Source organism: Vespa mandarinia, chromosome 5 (assembly GCF_050613455.1).
Source record: "Vespa mandarinia isolate Hongniang chromosome 5, ASM5061345v1, whole genome shotgun sequence".
NCBI classification, from domain to species: domain Eukaryota; kingdom Metazoa; phylum Arthropoda; class Insecta; order Hymenoptera; family Vespidae; genus Vespa; species Vespa mandarinia.
Window position 1 is genome coordinate 2,529,334 of NC_140814.1, and position 19,294 is coordinate 2,548,627.

At 30.7% G+C, this 19,294-nt stretch overlaps 3 protein-coding genes across 13 annotated transcripts; 1 reads left to right on the forward strand and 2 right to left on the reverse strand.

The window, feature by feature from the left end:
* Positions 1–32: 32 nt before the first annotated feature.
* LOC118441916 (exosome complex component RRP4-like) lies at positions 33–6,109 on the reverse strand. Of its 3 annotated transcripts, none has more exons than XM_085657435.1 (4): positions 1,294–1,686; positions 973–1,213; positions 455–895; positions 33–80 (listed from the first exon to the last, which is right to left on the reverse strand). In XM_085657435.1, the coding sequence occupies exons 1-4, from the start codon at positions 1,425–1,427 to the stop codon at positions 48–50; spliced, it is 849 nt and encodes a 282-aa protein (XP_085513561.1). In that variant the 5' UTR covers positions 1,428–1,686; the 3' UTR covers positions 33–47. The 3 variants fall into 3 exon arrangements, with proteins under 3 accessions (XP_085513561.1, XP_085513560.1, XP_035722858.1); XM_085657434.1 differs by lacking the exon at positions 33–80 and adding an exon at positions 5,591–6,109 and having other exon boundaries at positions 307–895; positions 1,294–1,477; XM_035866965.2 differs by lacking the exon at positions 33–80 and having other exon boundaries at positions 307–895.
* spir (spire type actin nucleation factor) lies at positions 1,894–9,478 on the forward strand. 3 transcript variants are annotated; one of them, XM_085657433.1, is made up of 16 exons: positions 1,894–2,154; positions 2,379–2,691; positions 2,827–2,858; positions 2,957–3,080; positions 3,234–3,394; positions 3,512–3,733; positions 3,969–3,998; positions 4,347–4,604; positions 4,722–4,869; positions 6,517–6,798; positions 7,321–7,451; positions 7,543–7,783; positions 8,074–8,384; positions 8,499–8,747; positions 8,832–9,127; positions 9,235–9,478. In XM_085657433.1, the coding sequence occupies exons 2-16, from the start codon at positions 2,385–2,387 to the stop codon at positions 9,476–9,478; spliced, it is 3,036 nt and encodes a 1,011-aa protein (XP_085513559.1). In that variant the 5' UTR covers positions 1,894–2,154; positions 2,379–2,384. The 3 variants fall into 3 exon arrangements, with proteins under 3 accessions (XP_085513559.1, XP_035722854.2, XP_035722855.2); XM_035866961.2 differs by lacking the exon at positions 6,517–6,798 and having other exon boundaries at positions 1,931–2,154; XM_035866962.2 differs by lacking the exons at positions 3,969–3,998; positions 6,517–6,798 and having other exon boundaries at positions 1,940–2,154.
* Asx (transcriptional regulator additional sex combs) lies at positions 8,979–19,041 on the reverse strand. Of its 7 annotated transcripts, none has more exons than XR_014982251.1 (11): positions 18,851–19,041; positions 18,452–18,712; positions 18,122–18,378; positions 16,926–18,005; positions 16,571–16,852; positions 15,655–16,497; positions 15,334–15,573; positions 12,519–14,654; positions 9,620–9,690; positions 9,465–9,493; positions 8,979–9,114 (listed from the first exon to the last, which is right to left on the reverse strand). XR_014982251.1 is itself a non-coding variant. In XM_035866950.2 (8 exons), exons 1-8 carry the CDS (start codon positions 18,858–18,860, stop codon positions 14,238–14,240), a joined length of 3,393 nt encoding a protein of 1,130 aa, XP_035722843.1. In that variant the 5' UTR covers positions 18,861–19,041; the 3' UTR covers positions 12,362–14,237. The 7 variants fall into 7 exon arrangements, 1 of the variants encoding a protein (XP_035722843.1); XR_014982249.1 differs by having other exon boundaries at positions 12,528–14,654; positions 18,122–18,381; XR_014982248.1 differs by having other exon boundaries at positions 18,122–18,381.
* Positions 19,042–19,294: the final 253 nt, after the last annotated feature.

Sequence of the window (19,294 nt, forward strand, 5' to 3'; positions counted from 1 at the left end):
GTTTAATCAATACTTAGGGTATTTCTATGTGAACACCTTATAAAGTGCTATTTAGCTAAAGTATAGTTATTAATCAAATGCTGCAATATTGTATATATATACATTCCTTTACTAGTAATATAGGAAAAAGATTATTGATCATTGCAGTCTTCATATCATATAAGATAATCACAAATGATTGAACTACACATACATCCAATATCACATATTTTCTTTATGATAACATATAAATTAGTTATTATGTTTTCAATAAATATCAACAATTAGGATATAGTAAAAAAGTAACATTTTATTTAAATACAATTTCATGTCATTTTTATTTAATAAATTACAACAAAAAATTTCTTCTCAATATGTTTTTATTGTTAATTATTATATTAAATTATTGTGCAAGTCTTTGATGTGTTAACAACGATATATCAACTATTGATTCTGGTAGCAATAATTCGCTCACCTTATATTTCATAGATTCTTCATAAGCATATGTTATAGATGTATCAGATAATTTCATATTACATTGTGCCAAAATTAGAACGCAATTACGAAGGCGAGCACATACTTCTCGATTATCTTGAGGTACTCTAGACAAGTCCTGCGTAAAACCACCCTCTGATTTATCTGTTTCTTGTGTATTAGCACCAATCCATACATAGCCGTTATTTCCCAATATTAAACTAGCTCCATTCTCTAAATTGTGAAAGTGTATCTTTTTTCTCTTTATAAGAGCAGGTGGTACTTTTAACATTATTCCTTGAGACAATTTACCATACTTTAGAACTCTTGTATGTAATGATAGAGAACCATCTACAAAAGTACTTTGTACTTCTGCACAAATTAAATCTCCTTCTTGCAAGTAACGTCTCATTGTTTGTTCATCTTCAGCAGATCGTCGTCTCTGTAAGAATTATGAAATTTAACATACACAAGTAATATATATAAGTAATGTTTATTCAAATAATAATCATTTCTTACCAATTCACCTCCTGGTAAATTTACACTAGATAGTAACAGAACTGAATCAAGTTTAGAATTTGTATCAACTTTCCAACGCCTTTGTTGTACTTCAGTTATACGTCCAACAACAACATCGCCAATCTCACCCTGATAACGTGCTTTCAATGGTCGTACTGATATTAATTTATTAACTTTTTCTAAAACCCCAGCAACTGAAGCTCTTAATGTATTTTCATCATCAACGTAAGTTCCATGACCCCTAATAAAATAATATTAAATTTTTCCAATATTTTTGTATGTGCGACGTATATCATTCATTATTTTATTTTATTTTATTACCTTAAAAAATTAGGTTGACTCGAAATTTCTTCTCCAGGAGTATAAAATCGTGGTTGTACATTTTCATTTGTAATTAAATTCATATCTGCTCTATCTACTGCTAAACGAACAATAATATTCGGACACTCATCCATTGTATCTTTGACAAATTGTTGGCCGAATAATGAAATAACTTATTTTTTCTCTAAAAAAATGACTTTTGCCTAATTATATATTTAACACATATCTTTTTTCAAAATTGCAATATAAGGAAGACAAGGAATAAAGAGGTTAAGTTATTATTTTGATTGTAGAAAATTACGTAAAATTGACACAAGAGGGCAGTGGATTGATATATGTAGGCAGTACGATTATTGTCTCATTCATAGGTCACTAATGCTTGTAAGTAATATCATATGATATTAATGCGTAATGAGGCCGTCAGAGAGCGTCAGTGAAGCATTTATTACTTTTTAGCCTCATATTTCGTTTCAACTATTTTTTGTCAGTTTTGCTTTGAGGTTTGATATCTCTAGTCAGTTCGTATCAAATAGTAGTTGATAGCGGTACAGTATTTATAAAAAAAGCGTAATAAAGTATCTCACCATTTTTAATAATATATTTAATCCTTTGACAACTAATAAATTGCACAATAATTTTATTAGTAACTCAATTTTTTTGTAATGATTGTGTTTACGCATGATACGCATACAATATTACAGTTTTCGTACGTACATAATTGTTTCATGCAATATTAAAATATTGGACATACAAATTTAAAGACCGTGTATTGAAGTGTACGGTTAAAGCATTTATATTACGACTGTATAAACAAAGTATTCCGATCAATGATGTTCGATTATTGCATTTAGTTGTTAAAATGTAAGCATAAAATTTATACATGACAGAAAACTTATATTATTTAGTATGAATAATTTAAATGTAATGTTAAAATGAAAATAATAATTTTTTTTTTCAATATATTCATATTAATTACGAAATATGAAAATGAAAATTTAATTGCTTTCTAAACAATTAGTTTCTGACAGAATGAAATCATATATTTAATAAATTTTACAATAATTATTGTTTATATATGATTCTAGACGAATATGACAACCATGGAGGTAAATTCAATATCTGGTGAGGAAAGTAGTGAGGCTTCAGATGAAGAAGTAAAATCAGAAATTGGAATGTCTGAAAAATCAAACAAAACATCTTTATGCAAACTTGATGAAAAAGGCAGATTAAATCTTCAAAATATATTGTCATCTTTCAATGGTCCTGTCGGCGAAGAACAAGCATGGGCATTATGTTATCAGGCTGCTAAAACCTTATCTTCTCTTCCAAAAAATAAATGTTATAAGCTGTCAAAATTATCACAAATATTTCTTCATAAAGATGGCAATGTTTTTATAGGTATGTTCTAATTGTCTCATTCTTCTATCTTTTTAATCATCAAATGTTTAGTTTTAAAAAATTTGTTTATAAATAAGAAAGTATTTATTTCCATAAGTAATAAGTATTAATTTCCTTTTTTTTTATCTTTTACAGATACAAAATGTTCAGTTGTCTCTGAACAAAAAGTAAGTGATAAAAATGTTGTCAGTTTAAATATTAATTTTATATTATTTTTTTAAAATATAATAAATAATAATGAATATAAATTATATTTCTTTTATAGGCAGTTTATTATCTGGGTACTATAGTTTTTAAAGCTCTTGATTTTGGCTCTAAAAAAGGAGAAGAGAGAACTTTACCTCCTGCTTTGGAGAAGCTTGTTACACTAATGACAAATTCAGATCAAGGTTGAAGTAGTTTATATTTTATATACATACATTATAATCGTATTTCGAATAATATAAAAGAGAAAATCTAATAGAACACATTACAACAGACTATTTCTTATAAAATCTGCGACTTATATAATCTCTTATTTATGAATGAATTATTGTTAACAGATTCTAAAACTGAGACAGATACTGAACGTTTACAAGAAACGGATGATGAAGGTATTGAGAGAGATTCTGGAGAAATGGATATAGACGAATTCGTTATGGAAGAAACTGATTCCTCTTATGAAGGAAATTCATCTACGTGCTCTTTAAAGCATGTTTTGAATGTAAATCTGATATATTTGTTTATTTAAAAAGAAAAATATATATATATATATTTATATATTTATATCATAATTATTCTATCTGTACAAATTATATAAATTTGTTTAATTAATTTATAGTTATGTACCATACATATGGAGACTACAACCGAAGTAGCAGAGATGCATTATCGTGCTGTTATACGGGCATATGTAGCAGAAGCATTGGAATTATCTCAATTTTTAAAAAAAGTTGCAACAAACAGGCTTCACGAGGGCGAGAAAACATCACTTACTATAGATAATGCGAAACATGGATCAACATCGTTACACGAGTTAGATACATTAGGTTTCAATGACTGGGTAAGTTGTATAAACAAAGATATAAAATATATTTTTTTTAATTCTTTGTCAAATTTAATTTATCCTATGTTTTCTGTTCAAGTGGCATAAAAAAAAAAGAAAAAAAGAAAAAAAAAGAAAGAAAATAAAAATAAAAAAAAAATAAAAAATATAGTTGCATCGATGTATGCCAGTGTTTTTTGTTTTCAGTGATAAGATTTTTAACATCTATTGATTTGTGTGTCTGCTCTTATAGACTGACATTAGGATTTGGAGAGCTATACAAGTACGTCATTATTGATAATTGTGTGTACAATGTAAACTGATAATACTTGTCATAATCATAAAAAGATAGTTTGGTGCATGCCGCATGATTAGATATATGTATGCATAATACATATAGACATATATATGAACTATCTAAAGCATACCACCTAAACAACTGCTATAATTTTGAAGCTGTAATATGAACGTCATTGTGTATACATTTTTCAAGGCAATACGCGATATATTTTCACACATAAATGCACACGAATGCACACGTTCTATTACGTGTTGTGTTGTTGGTGCGACGCATTCATGTAAATCATCATGTATAAAATATCGTTAAATTATGTATACAATATATTCACAGGCAAGATTTTGGGTTCAAGTTATCAGCGAGTTAAGGAAAGGAGTTAAATTGAAAAAAGTAGAAGCCAATTTACAATCACGAGGACAGGGGCAGAGACGAGGTGCGGAGTTCGAATTAACACCTTATGAAATTTTAATGGATGATATACGGGAACGAAGGTATCGTCTAAAAAAGACACCATCGCCAACACCCTATTCAAAGAAGGACGTTCATGCTATTATCCTTGAATTTATTCGGAGTCGGCCGCCTTTGAAAAAGGTAGCGGGGAGTTTTGATTGATTAAAAGACAATATTCAAACCGTTGCAAGAAAAACAATTATCGGTTACATATGTATACATTTTAATGATAATACTCGATGTTTTAAATATTAAAAGGCATCCGAGAGACAATTACCTCCCTTACGGAAGGAATGCACTCTTCGAGAATTGCTGATGGAGAGTATAAAAAAGCCCCCGAAGCCTTTACGATCGTCACGAGACAGATGGCAAGTTCCTACGGTTGAAGAAAGGGCACGATCGAATGGTGAGTCTAAATATTTTATTATTTATTCGACACCACCATTTCGCTTTTAATGTTATAAAACTCCTGCGTGACATTCATTAACATTCGACGTCGTTAATCCAATGCACGATAATAAATGTCATCGAGATGTACTCTCTGCCCTTTCCTATCATGTATCCTATAATAAACTTACATTAAGTATCATTGTATATACAGTTGCGAAAAAAGAAAAAAAGAAAAATGATTAAAAAAAGAATGATTAAACGAAAGCAAAATATGGAATGTACTGCAGATACATGCATCTCTGTTATGAGGTCACGTATGCGCGTTAATGCTCAATTTATGACGACGGAACGTGCGGTATATACGTGTGGCAGTTGCTTTCGCAAGTCCAGAGTATATGTGCGTATATGTATACAAGAAAAAAAAAAAAAAAAACAAATTAATGTGGATTGTGCGCAGCGATCAACGCGCGCAATTTTAACGTGAACGTCTACATGCATGTACGATTATGAAAATGCTTAGGCGGTTACTTTAAAATTGAATGTAATCAAAAGAAAAAGATAGCAGATCAACGTTGCATATATTTCTCTCTAAGGTTTATATTCTATTACTAAGGATCGATCTCGATCGATAGATCTACGTATATACGGTATCGTATGTATATATAAAATATACCCATAGGTACTGTTTAAAATGCAATAGAAATGGTAGAGTGCATCCGCATCGTATTTTTGCTCACCTGTGGGTCCACTCGCATCAGAATTGCTCTGAATGAATCATGATTTGTGGCGCTGTTGGCTGGCTAGCTGACTAGATGGTTAGCTAGCTGACTGACTGTAAAAAGGGAGAGACTCCGTCGACGATCAATAACCTAAAGCGTGTGCACCACTAGTGGAGAGAAAGAGAAAGAGATGCGGAGGCGACGGTGGCGGCTGAGACATTCTCCGAGTTGCGATCGGAGTAGTAACGCGAGATCTCGATCAACGCTTACCCAACAAACATTCTATCATCACCCTTTTTACTTTCGCTCGCTTTCTAATCGACGAGTCTCATTATTAAGTTTCTATTCATTCTTAAGTTCCTTTAGTTTTCGCTCTTCCACTTCTTCGATTCTAAAGGGGAGAATTCGTTCGCTCGTGAAAAAGTCCATACGAACTCTAGACTTTCGGAATAGGTCAAGCACGTCGTCGAAGATATCCGTATAACAACGAGAGCACGTGCCTTTAAACATTTCGTTCCCCTCTGTTGAGGGAACAATTCCAATTATTTTTTTTTCTTTCTTTCTTTTTTTTTTCTTCTTTTTTTTATTTTTCTTCTTTTTTAGTATTCACTAATAGATACGTGAAAAAAATACGCGTGTGGAACGGGACAAACGTTAATTTGGTGTAATATGCATGACGATATCTATGCAAGAAAAATATGAAGTTAGAACAATATGATAAAGACAATATGATTTGAAAAGATTTTTCTTTTTTTTTTTTTCTTTTTTTAATTTTTTAAGAAGATTTCTCTTATAGGGTATTAAAATAATCGCGTTTAATACCGTCTATTTAAAATCAGTGATTTAAGAAGATTCCATACGGTAAATTGCATTGAATTTTCGATTATTCTTCATCTAAATGATAATAAGCGATATATCCAAGAGAGAAAGGACTAGAGAGAGAGTGATGTTACTCGCTGTGGGTGGCGAATCACGTAGAATAGTGTTAGGTGAAGTGCCACCGATTCAACCGGAACAGGAACAAGAACCTGCTCAGGATGTTGCGGCTCAATGGTTGCAGTCTGATGATCAAACTACCACCACCACGACGACGAACATGACAAAAACTAATCGGAGTACTCCTGGTCTTGTTCCGGTACCACAACCACGACAAAGGATTGGAAAATTTGAGAATCGCGTGCCAGGAAATAGGAATCGTAAGTCGCGTAGAAGACGAATTACGGCAGGTAATCATCACATCCATCGCATTAGTAGAATCGTCGACGTAAGATATTCTATGTGTACATTTACAAATAATTATTTCGTTATCCTGCTTCTCAAGATATTTTTATAAATATAAATATTTTTTTTTCCAGACGTTTGATCGGTGATTTTCCAGTGCAAAATGCTAAACTATATCTACAAAATAAAAATTGTTTCAATGTATATTTCTCATGAATCATCTCACATTATTTCAATTTTTATTTATCTTGCTAGAGAGGTCGCTCGACCATCCTCATCATATTTCTTATTCGTAGATATACTTTTCCATTTGTGTAATTACATATTCATCGCATTTATGTATTTATGAAATTAGGAGATTTTGTTCATTGGCACAATTCAATAAAGTTTATATATAAATGAATAAAATACGACGATACACATAATGTGTGTCATATCAATCATATTTCATTAAGACCTGTACTTCTGATGCTTCATACTTTAATTGCATTAAGGAGTAACTTAAGATTGAAAAATTAAATTTACAGAACAGTCATCCGACAGTAATAATGTGAAAGAAAATGGGTCACCGACCATACCAAAGCCTGCTCGTAGAGATTCCGACGGTTTAAATACCAGACGAACTAGAAAAGTGATCCCCGTTGATTTCGATTTAAAGGTGTAGTGCCATTCGACTGCTTGCTCCATTAAACTTATTTGAAATTCAATTTAATTTATATAATAAAAAAATATTTTTATCCTATTTGTAGTTAGATGCAGAAGATGAAGACGATGAGGATTATAATGATGAACTGAACGTAGCGAGATTCGAGGAAGAAGACGAGGCCTATGATTACTCATTTGAAAATCGTGATATTCCAAACGATAATAAGGATCATGATTACGAGAGAGACGACGACGATGCGGATTCAGCGAATCCTTGGAAAAAAACTGGTGGTCTTCGACTTACAAGAAACGAGTATCATCGTTTCTGCGATACTCAACTGGAATGTAATGATATGCATATATAATTTATTTTCAAGAGAAATTTTTTTTATATATTAATTCAACGTGTCTATAACTTTACACTTTAACCTTTAATGCATGAAAGAATATTTAATTGACCTTTGTTATATTGTCCCTTGAACTTAAGTGTTTTGGTTCTAAACACGTTAAAATAAATAATGAAAAAAAAATATATATATATATATATATATATATATATATATATATATAATAAAAATCAATACACAAATATCGAAATATTATAAATAATCATGATGTTACCTCTTAATTTACAGCATACGATCTTGCGACTCAATGCCCATCTAGAAGGGCTTCGGCAAGAAAACACGCAGCTAGGCGTAATATAGCTCTTACATCTTTTACTGGAACAACATCTCTTCCTCATTCAAGACCTCAAAGCCGGCAACACGCAAGCGTAACAGGATCTACTTTGAGTCAAGGCACTAGTCCATATATTAGTCTCAGTCCAAGTCCAAATCTTAGTCCTCAGCCTAGAGCGAGGCAGCCCCGGAGATCGAATACGGTTGTTGAAGGCAAAGATAATATCGAGGATCGGAACGTTGATTGGCAAGAAGATAATACTCAGGTAAAAAAAATTATGTCAAAATGACAGAAACAAATTTTAACATTTTGATATTGTTCGAACGATAATTATTGGTTTTTTCTCTATTTTTTTCTTCTTTTTTTTTTCTTTTTTTAGAAACCTAACTTGGGTGATATGTTTTTTGATGAAAGACTTTCATTAACGCTAGAAGAAATCGTACATATTCGTAGCGTATTGACTAAGGCCGAATTGGAATCATTGCCTGTCGAGGGTCAAGTGAAAGAAGACGTAGAGAAAAGACGTGTTTGTTTTTTGTGTCTGAAAACAAGATTTGGTTTATTAGGGCCATGGGGTCAGCGTTGTCGACTTTGCGAAAGAACAGTCTGCGTGAAATGTTACTCTAAAGTTAGTAATATATCTCTCAAAATATGTTTCCTATTTAAAAGGGTATATCTCTTAAACTTTGATCATTGTTAATAATAATTGTAGATGCGGATTCCAACCGAACATTTTGCTCATGTACCGGTGGTATTATTGTCTCCTGGTTTATTGTTATCGCCATCATCTTCTGAACCAGATACGAGTGGAAAAAATTCTTGGTTAAGAGGTACAGGAGCAGTTGGTTCAGCGCCAGCATCACCAGCTTCTAGACGTAAAGATTCTGCATTGCGAAGTATAACACCTTCCTCTACTCCTGCGACTACACCCCTTTCGGCTGTAACGCCAACTTCGATTCCTTCATCTAATTCTCGGCGAGACATTGACACTTGTGCTACGGAAAAAAGGTATAGTTTCTCAGTTATATATCATTTTTACTTTTCATGCATATCTATCATATACTTTTACTTTATTTATGATAAGTCTTCAATATATAATGATGATGTATTTATAGAAATTATAAAGGAAGTGGTAGTCCAGCAACTACCACAGCTACAAAAGCATTTTCAACATTTGCTAGTCCAAGTTCCGAACAACGATTGGCGGCAGAACGATTACGAGGTGTTGCTATGGTTGTCTGTCATGACTGTCGCATCATGGTGATACAAATTATTAAAAGTTCGAGGACAACTCGAGCTACGATACGCAACAATGTTATCTCTCGTCTTACTTTGAGTCTCTCACCTGCATATGTTTAAAATCTCCTTACTGAGCTAAAATCCAAAAATATTACAAAGCTCAGTTAAAAAAAAGGAAAAAATAGACAACCCTGCAGTTCTAGAGATGGAAGATAGTCTTTAAAGAAAAAAAAATCAATATAAGATAATGTAAGAAATAACCTGTAGATTATAGATCCTTTTTCTTGTACAATATCACTATTGATCTTCCACAGATACATTCCAAGTGGTAACTAAGCACAGTTTAAAATCTGTGATTATGTCTTTGGCATGATCAAAGAATAAAGCAGGAGATGTATATAAATCTTAAGATATGTTATTAAATAAGTTCAATTATATGAATAACATTATTTTGATATATTTGTTTCAGCTTGTGCTAAGCGCAGTTATATTACATTTTATAAGGAACAACCACTCATATAACATAATGCACATACCCTCATTGGGGACATTGAAAAGGACAATTTATTATATTTGAATTAGCAATGTTTTCTTACATTCATAGTCCTTATATACAACGTTTGCTGATATATTTATTTTTGCAATAGTTGCATTAAATTTTAAGTCTACTATTTTGGAAAATATAATTTAGTTATATAATTATACTTTTAGAAAATATATAAAAAGATATAAAATATAACGTGATCAAAATATTTGCAAAGCATTTTCTATTGCTGGCAAAAAGATCTTCCTCCTAATATATTTATTATATTCTTTAAATAAGAATGTAGTACTTTCTGCCCTGCTACGTAAATTAAACTAAACATCTACGTTATTAGGAAACTAAAAGTCGTATATTGTATAGAAAAGAAAATATTATATTATAAAAGAGTTATCAATGCATCAATATTATTAAAGTTCAGCAAATGAATCTAATAAATCAGAATATACAGTAATATTTGGTATAGTATATAAATATATATTAACGCTTGAGCATAAGTAAATTGTTAATGCATGCAATTTAAAAGATATCTATTATAGAATGCCGCTTCGTTTACTTACAAAGCTAATTTCCTATTTATGTTTCTATATAATAATTTATTTTCTTTTTTTTTTTATTTCAGTACCTGAAATGTTATTAGAGATTTAAGTTATGATACTAGTACAGAACTTGTATTTCATTTAAATTATAATATCTTTACTTCATAATATTGCGAATACAATGTAAAATGTATATTGCAGCCTAAATTATCTTTTTATGATATATAAAAAATAATAAATATATATTTTTATTATTTTTTATATATCATAAAGGTTGCACTGTGATTAAATTACTATGAATTAAAGTTATATTTTATTTAAATGTGCAATGCAAAATAATATTAGATCTGTACGAAGTTTAAACAAATTTTGCGCGAAAAGTTAAACTTTATCGTACCACATTATTCTACAATAATAATAATTTGTTGACATTAAAAGAGATAATTATATGTAATATATGCGCAATATTAATTTTTTTGATCGATCAAGAAATCGATCAAATCAGTAAGCCTAAAAAGTATTACGATTCTTTATTTTTGCAGTCTTATGCACAATAATTGATTTAATTTAAGTTAAATTTTTTATATGTGCTTACATAATATATAAATTGAATTTAGTTTTATTTATACTGTTTTGTACTGATTTGTTCTTGTAAATTAATTAAAACAGAATGTACACTATGAAGTTAAACATTCTTCTATAATTGCATATATTTATATATTGTGCCTACTATTAATTGATAATAGTTGTGTATGAATTTATTGTACAGTATTATTATTTATTCAATGATAATATTATTTTTAGTAAAATTTATTTGTAATCTGCAGCATATATTTATAAGAAATATTTAAAAATAATTATTTTTTTTTTTTTTTAATATAGTTATAATTTTAAATATATTACTAGAGGAAAAGAGAATGGATGAAAGATTATTAAATGTAAAAATACATTCATGTGGTTTGCATTGTAGTCATGTCTATGAAATGTTCAAATATAATAAAGTGAACGTTTATCTAAATACAATTAAAACTATCACAAAAATAGGAAGTACAAACATGATCTGATAATTGCTGCAAGTTGTGATATGGAATAGTCTAATGTACAAAAATTATTACAGTTGAATTTAAATTGCGTTAGAATTGTAAAATATTTTAAAATATAATTGTAGAAATAATATTACAGAAAAAAAATAAATTTATTAATATATAATAATCAAACAGTACACAGCTATATATAATGAATACTGTTTATTAAAAATGGATTTATTTATTTTTATGGAGAGGGGGTTAATCAATATATAATTTTCTGTAAATTGTTTAATGTGCAATTTCCGCACAAATAAATCTGCAGTAGACCACTACATACATGTATGAGTCTACCATACTCATTAAGTAAAACCTAAGTCAGATATATGGAAAAAAAACTAATAATATAGAGATACATGTGCTGGAAGAATAAACAATTCATTTTATGTTAGAAAAAAATTAAAATAATCATAATTTACATTTTGCTAGACATATCCATATATGTATATGTATGTGATATGAAATAATAGAGATTTTTATTTAAAGAAGTAAAGATAGTCTCTGTCAACTTCTACTATTATATGAAATTTTTGTATTTTAAAAACAGACAAAGAATTTGAGTAGCCCTAATTTTGTATTTCAGTCTCTATGCATCTATTATGATTATGATAATCAGTTCTGCTGCATTAAATTGAAGATATTTACTGACCACTATCTTAAATTCCTTTATATTTTAAGTACTTTAGTTTTGGTCAACACAGTTGGATAGATACATGTATATTTGTAGTTTTTTTTCCCTTATACAATATTGCAACAATGTACTTCAACACACGCATACATATGTATGTGTGCATGTATATATATATGTTTTTTTTTTAATTTACTTATATAATAGCTATTACAGACTTTAATTTTTAGCAGGCATTTGCAGAAGAATGTCAAGTATACTTTCTGATATACTTTCACAATTCAAATACTTCACCAGAAATTGATAAAAATCATGACTGTCATTTGAATAATTGGAGTGAATAATTATTGTTATAGGGCTACTTTACCTTGCATACCTTAACTCTTCTGTAAAACGCTCTATGTGCAAATTCATTACGAGAAGAATTGTACATACAATTAAGCCATGTACAATCTGCGTATTAAACTAATTCACACACGATAAACGAATATGATTTTATTTACATTTGAGCGACAAATACATCAATTATTCTACTGAAATTTAATTATATAATTACTAATATCGATGAATAAAATATAACATGAAAAAAAAATCAATATTACGCGTGAAGCAAAGTCCCTATATTTCGCAATGACAATCGTACACGATTGAAGTCGTATCAATGACATAATAAAATAACAAATGAGCAATGAACAAATATATAAAAATGAATAATTATAATGTTGACTATATACAAAATGTAATGTCAATTGAAAGAATTGATTTCTTCTCAAGTTGCACGGTACTAATGAAAAATGAATAACGGACTTAGAGAGATGTTTTAGAGATTATCTATAACAAAATAAGATATAACAGCTAAATTGATTCTTCACTGTTTAATTGATTGTAGCTCTAATATACTATATAGTAAATAGCATTCCTGTACACCATGGCCTATCTTGCACGTATTTAAATAATACCATAATTAATATTATGCAAATGACATTTTAAATTCTGTTCTAAAGTGTCATACTTTAACAGTCTCCTTGGGGGACTTAAGAAAGTCATTATAAGAGATCATTATATAGTCTTATGACCACCATGTACAGGGATATTTCCTACACAATGAGAATGAATTTAAATTTGCATTAATAAATAAATAGCGCGCGATGCATATTACAGAATGTAATATTGAGTGGAAGACGGTATTAGAGTCGGACTGTAAGAAATTTACTTCTTACTGCAAATTTGAGTTGCAAGGATACAGTTGAAATTTATATTTATAAATACTAACAATTTCTGGAATAATCACGTTTATGGTATTATTGTATTAAAATACTAAATATTGTTATGAGAGATAATTATATTGCGATAATGTTTAAATATAATATAATATGTAATGAAATTTTATACAGTTAAATAATGATATTGTACCGATAAGATAAACGTGAAATTTAATAAAATCGAATTATGTCATCACAGAAAAAAATTCCAGTGATAAAAATATAAGACATAAAGCATAATATAATAGATACATTATTGTTCCACGCATTAAAAGATTTAAACAAAAAAAAAAGAGATAGAGAAAGAATAAAATAGCGTATATATAAGAGAGTATAAAAAACTTTGTCTGTACAAAACATAATATACAAATTATCGTAAAATAGTAAATTATCTCATAATGTAAAATATACTGGGTCAATATTCTATATTATATATACGTATATAAAGTTGTTTTAAATAACAAAAATAAAATGAATGATCAATTCAATATGAATGTCAGAGATTAATATGATAACTAAACAAATTTCATTTCTTTTAAACTATATCCTTGATACCCTTGTCACGTAGAATAGTATTAATATTAAAGTGCTGATGATAAACTATCAGTTTCTTTTGTAGCATTAGTTTCTTTTTGTCTATTTTCTAGAACCACATATAATACTTTGAAAAATTGTCCAAGGAGGTGACAATGTCACAATTGAATAAATCATAATATAACGTTCACATACATGGCTGCAAATACTGTTCGACATTTTTGTTTGATATTCAACACTTTCTCCCTAGTGTTAATTACCATTATATATAAACAATTAATAGATGACAATTAACGTATAAGACAAGTAGCGCAGATACGCTGTGGTCCAATGCAATCGTCGTGGCAAAAGGCACCGCATTGTCGACAGATTACCATAGCACCCCGCATATTGCAATCGCAAGGTGGTGGCGGATCTCCACCCATAATCATACCAGGTGCTCCAGGTTCAGCTCCGCCTGCTCCTCTGCCATCGGTACCTCGTGCCTTTAGCGTAACTGCTTGATGTGAGCCTTCTCCTGCACTGGCTGGTCTACCTCTAACTAAATGTACTCCAACACCCATTCCTGCAATTTGTGGAGGTAATGGTGGTGCAGATGACGCTCTTGGTGCACCATCTCCGACACCTGTCCTTTGCACAAGAATGTATTGTCCAAGTGCACTGGTAGCTGTAGATCCTAACTGCGCTACTGTATTGCTTTCTGTAACCTAATAATTTCCCGATTATGCAATTAGCTATGGAATAACATTATCTTATTACTTTATTATATATATCATTGAATTATTTATACTCAAAAGTCTTGTTATTATTTTTTACAACAATAACAAAATTTATAGATCTATAATATTTTTTTGGAATTTGCTACCTTTTCGATGTGTATATCACTATACTTTTTCAACTATCTATTAGAAACTCAGAACTAGGATAAAGATTTGTCTGTCAAGTACCTGTATGATACAGAGATCGTATCAAGCCACACGCAAGATTAGCACTGTACACAGAGAAAAATATAAAATAGTATACTGACCAGACTTGAGTTTCTAATCTATGCAAATGCATCAAGTACAGAAATATACAATATCAAAAATGAAAAGAAAAAGCAGCATTATGAATCAAAGAAATATCGACATACATATAAATACATAGAATATCATTACTTGTACACATTGTGCAATACAATTATACAATGTATATTTCCTATTTTAATTCTTTACTATTTAATCACATTTAATGTTTGATTATTTTATTCTACGTTCAAATATTAAGCCATTATGAATTGGTAATTTATGGATAGCAAAGTCTGTATTCAAAATATTACACATAAAATCCCAAAAAATATATATAAATGTTAAACTTATTAAAATAAAATAAAATATTAGAACATACCTCTGTAGATGTTGCTTGGCGTGCTGTAGCAAACACATGCCTAAGCATGACTGCTTGAGGTTTATTTTGTCCTTGCTTATTGTGTTGCATTGATTGTTGTGTTTTCTGAGTTTTAAGTGTTGTGATTGTTCGCCCGCCAGACTTACTAGTTGTAAACGCTCCATCACCTCTTGCTAACAAACTAGGTGGTGGCTTAAGATGGGCTTTAAGTTGATCTCTATTTGGTGAACTTTGTATTACCTAAAATGATATCATGAATGGTAGTATTATTTATCATATACGTATAATACATTTAAACAAAGGTCAGGATATTGGCATTACCGCTTGACAAATTTGATAGCTGCGTTCCAAATTAACAGCTCCTGGTGGCTCCTTAGTTGTACCCCTGGATCTTCCTCCCCCCTGTTCTTTATTACTATTCCTAGAACCTCTTTGATTTCCTTGATTATTAGAACGAGATGTTCTTGAAGAAACAGACACAGCTGTATTATGATACTGTTGTGGTTGTTGCTGCTGTTGATGTAAAGTGGCGACAATTTGACGTGATTGTGTAGGTGTTGTTGCTTGATGTTGAACCATAATAGTATTTTGTGCTCTATTCTGTGTTTGCACTCCAATTCCAACTGGTACTGTATTTTGAATTTGATTTTGTGTCACATTATCACGGATATTATTATGCAGAATATTATTTTGTGTGTTCAATTGTACAATTTCTTCCTGTGCTCTCATAATGTTAACCTGCGGAGTTGAGTTCGGCTGATTTTGTAACTGAGTCGAAATTGCAGTAGCATTATTCAATACTGGTGTTGTATTTTGCTCTGAATGAAAACTGGTTTGTACAAATCTAATAGACTGCAATTGTGGAAAGGCAATAATTGGTGGATTCTGTGATTGGAGATTCTTCATTATGCAACTTGTTCCTGGATTACCAATTGCTAAATTTTCAGATTGAAAAGGAGTTCCTTGAACGACGGGAAGTTGAATACAGTTAACAGATTCAACAGTAGCATCTGAGTTTATGAATTGTTGTGCAGCATTTGTTGATTCAGTTGTAGCAGGTGTTTCACCACATTCATCTTGTGTAGTCACTGTGATATTAGCAGCAACTGAACCGTCTAAAGCAGCAGCTACCAAAGGCCAGGGAACTTGAAGTTCTTCTTGTGTCTATATAACAATCAAAAAAGATAAAATACCATAAGGAAAAAGAATTCTATACCATACATTTTTATTTACATACCCTATTATTATTATTGATGGTATTAACAGCAGGATCTACTGTCCAGCTACATTCTAACATTTCTGAACAAACATAATTATTTGCTTCTCTCAAAGCTTCATCTTCATTTCCGCCAGTTACGTCTTGTGGCCCTCTAACATCTTCTACTTGTGCGGATACCACCTGAGCTTCTGTTTCTTCAGTATTATTTGATTCCATTTCCATACTCTCTAAAATAGGATACATAATTTCTTCTGGACATCCTGAAATTTCTTCATAAGCTTCTCGCATTTCCCCTCGTACCTAAATATTATACATATATATTATCGTATAGAAGAAGAGAACATTTAAGGAATATTTCACACTTACTTCTTACCTCTAGCTCGTGTATACGTTGTAAAGTTTCACTATCAATTTCCATTCCCTCAGGAATTTGTGACTCACCATCTGCTGAATTTTCATGTGAGACTGGTCCTGACTCTGATTGTGTATTATTAACCATCAAATTTGACTCATCCATCACAATATCACTTGTTCTAACTTGAGAATGTGTTGGTGAATTTCCAAGTGCAGTACTAGTTTCACAATCTGTTATTTGATAAATCTGATCATCAGAAATTTGGGTAATTTGTTCTTTTGATATTTGAGATATTTGATCCACTGAAGCTTCAGATATACATTCTTTGGATAATTGTGAACTTGGTTCTTCTAAAGGTACATGTTCTGACTGTTCATTAGATTTTGATGATGAATTATCCTCTAATAAAGGTCCTGTATTTTCTTCTGCAACTTCAAGAAGGTGATCTTTGACATCTTCCACTTCCTTAGGATTTTCCTGTAACTCTTCTTCCATATACGTATCTACATTCTTTTCCTGACAAATTTGATTTTCTATCTCATTATTTTTTGGTGTTTCTTCTGTAACATCATTAACATGAATAGCATCATCTATCCTTTCCTGACATAATTGCGTGCTTACTGCTATTTCTACAGAGTCAGTGTGTATAGATTCATTATATTCAGTTGATAAAAGATTTGCATGCTCTTCCTGTGCATCATTTATATCTTCTGTGTTATTTGTATTAATGTCAATTTTACAACTATCTTCCTCAATTTTATCTTCTGACAATACAATAGGACAATGAGTATTTTCTGATGTAATTGTATCAATATTGTTTTCTAAACGTAACCTTAGGCTTGAACGTGTAACTGCACCACTAGATCGTGATTCATTAATGCAATGAAGACCCGATCTTAGTTTAGGTTCACGTTTCTCACCCCAAATGGGTTCAAAATGTTTTACTTTCCAAGGATCTAATTTATTTTTGTCACGCTCTGCTTCCATCTTTAATCGCTGTTGATTTTCTGGAGTAAATTCTCCTTCTGCTAATCGTTTACGCCATTCTAAACAAGCTCGAGCAAAAAACTCATTATTTAATCCAGAAGTTGCTGCATCCTAAATGTATATAACATATTGGATCAATTAATAAATATTTAATAAAAAAAACGAAATAAGTATTATTAATAAATATCAAAGAGCTCAGTAATTATCCTTTATTTCAAAGTACCAACCTGTCTGTCAACGGCAGGTAAAAGCTGTGCGAGCTTTCTCTGATATAAAGGAGGAAGGCCTTGGAATGTGTGCCTGTTTAAAAGAGCACGTAAACTTGTACTTGCTAGAATGCTTGCTGGTGATTCAAGATCTACTAAACCAGCTTCTAATTGTGCAGTTGCAGACAATCTTTTTGTTGAACGTCTTCGTCCTGATTTTAAACTAAATCCTGGCAAACTAGCCAAAACTTCCCTCATTGTTGCAGCAGGTTCTTCAACTACTATCAGATATATAAAAAAATCAACATCTATAAGCAATTAGGAATATCAAACAAAATAAGTTATAGATACCTGTATTGATGTGTTGTACATTGTTGACCTGAGGTGGTGGTTCATTTGGTGGAGGTGGTGGCAGTGGCTTAACAACGATTCTTGGCAAAGTACGAGAATTTCCTGCTGCTATGGTGGTATTTTTCCTACGTCTCTTGGCCTGTTGCCGCAATGCATGTTTGATAACTTTCTTACTGTGCACCATGCTAGAATAACCGGAACAACCTGGACCAGATTCACATCCTTCTTTAGACAGTTCAACATCAGTGTCCATGACAGCACCTATCCATTTGACAGTGTTGAAGAATACATAGCGTGATGATATGCAATTGTATTGATTAAATTTTTTGACTATATTTTGTAAGAACAAACCTTACAAACGCCTTCTCGTATTAAAGAAATAAACATAACATCTCTCACCAACAATCATTCAGTAACATAATCGTTCAATGTGACTGCAGAAGAACGGATTAATTTTTAATGTATCCCGCAATCCATCGTTCATCAAGGATAGTAAACACACGGTACGGACCGAAAATTCAAATTTAAAAAAATTTTTTTAAATTTTTAATAAAATGTCATTCGTTAAGATTCGCAAACTTCCTCTTCTTTCGGCCATATTGTATTTGTATATTTATACCATAAGAGCGCTATTCGCGAGCTCATACGAATGAGCTGTCCTCTGGCGACAAACATCGAAATAAATAAATGATAATATATAATACGCTGAAGTCATTAAAAAATGTTTTTTAAAAATATTCTTTGCAGATAAATACCCTGAAATATTTGGGATATTAGTTTTTAAAAATTTTTTTTTAATTTTTTTATTATTTTTTTTTTTTTTTGAAAGAAATACAATTTGTC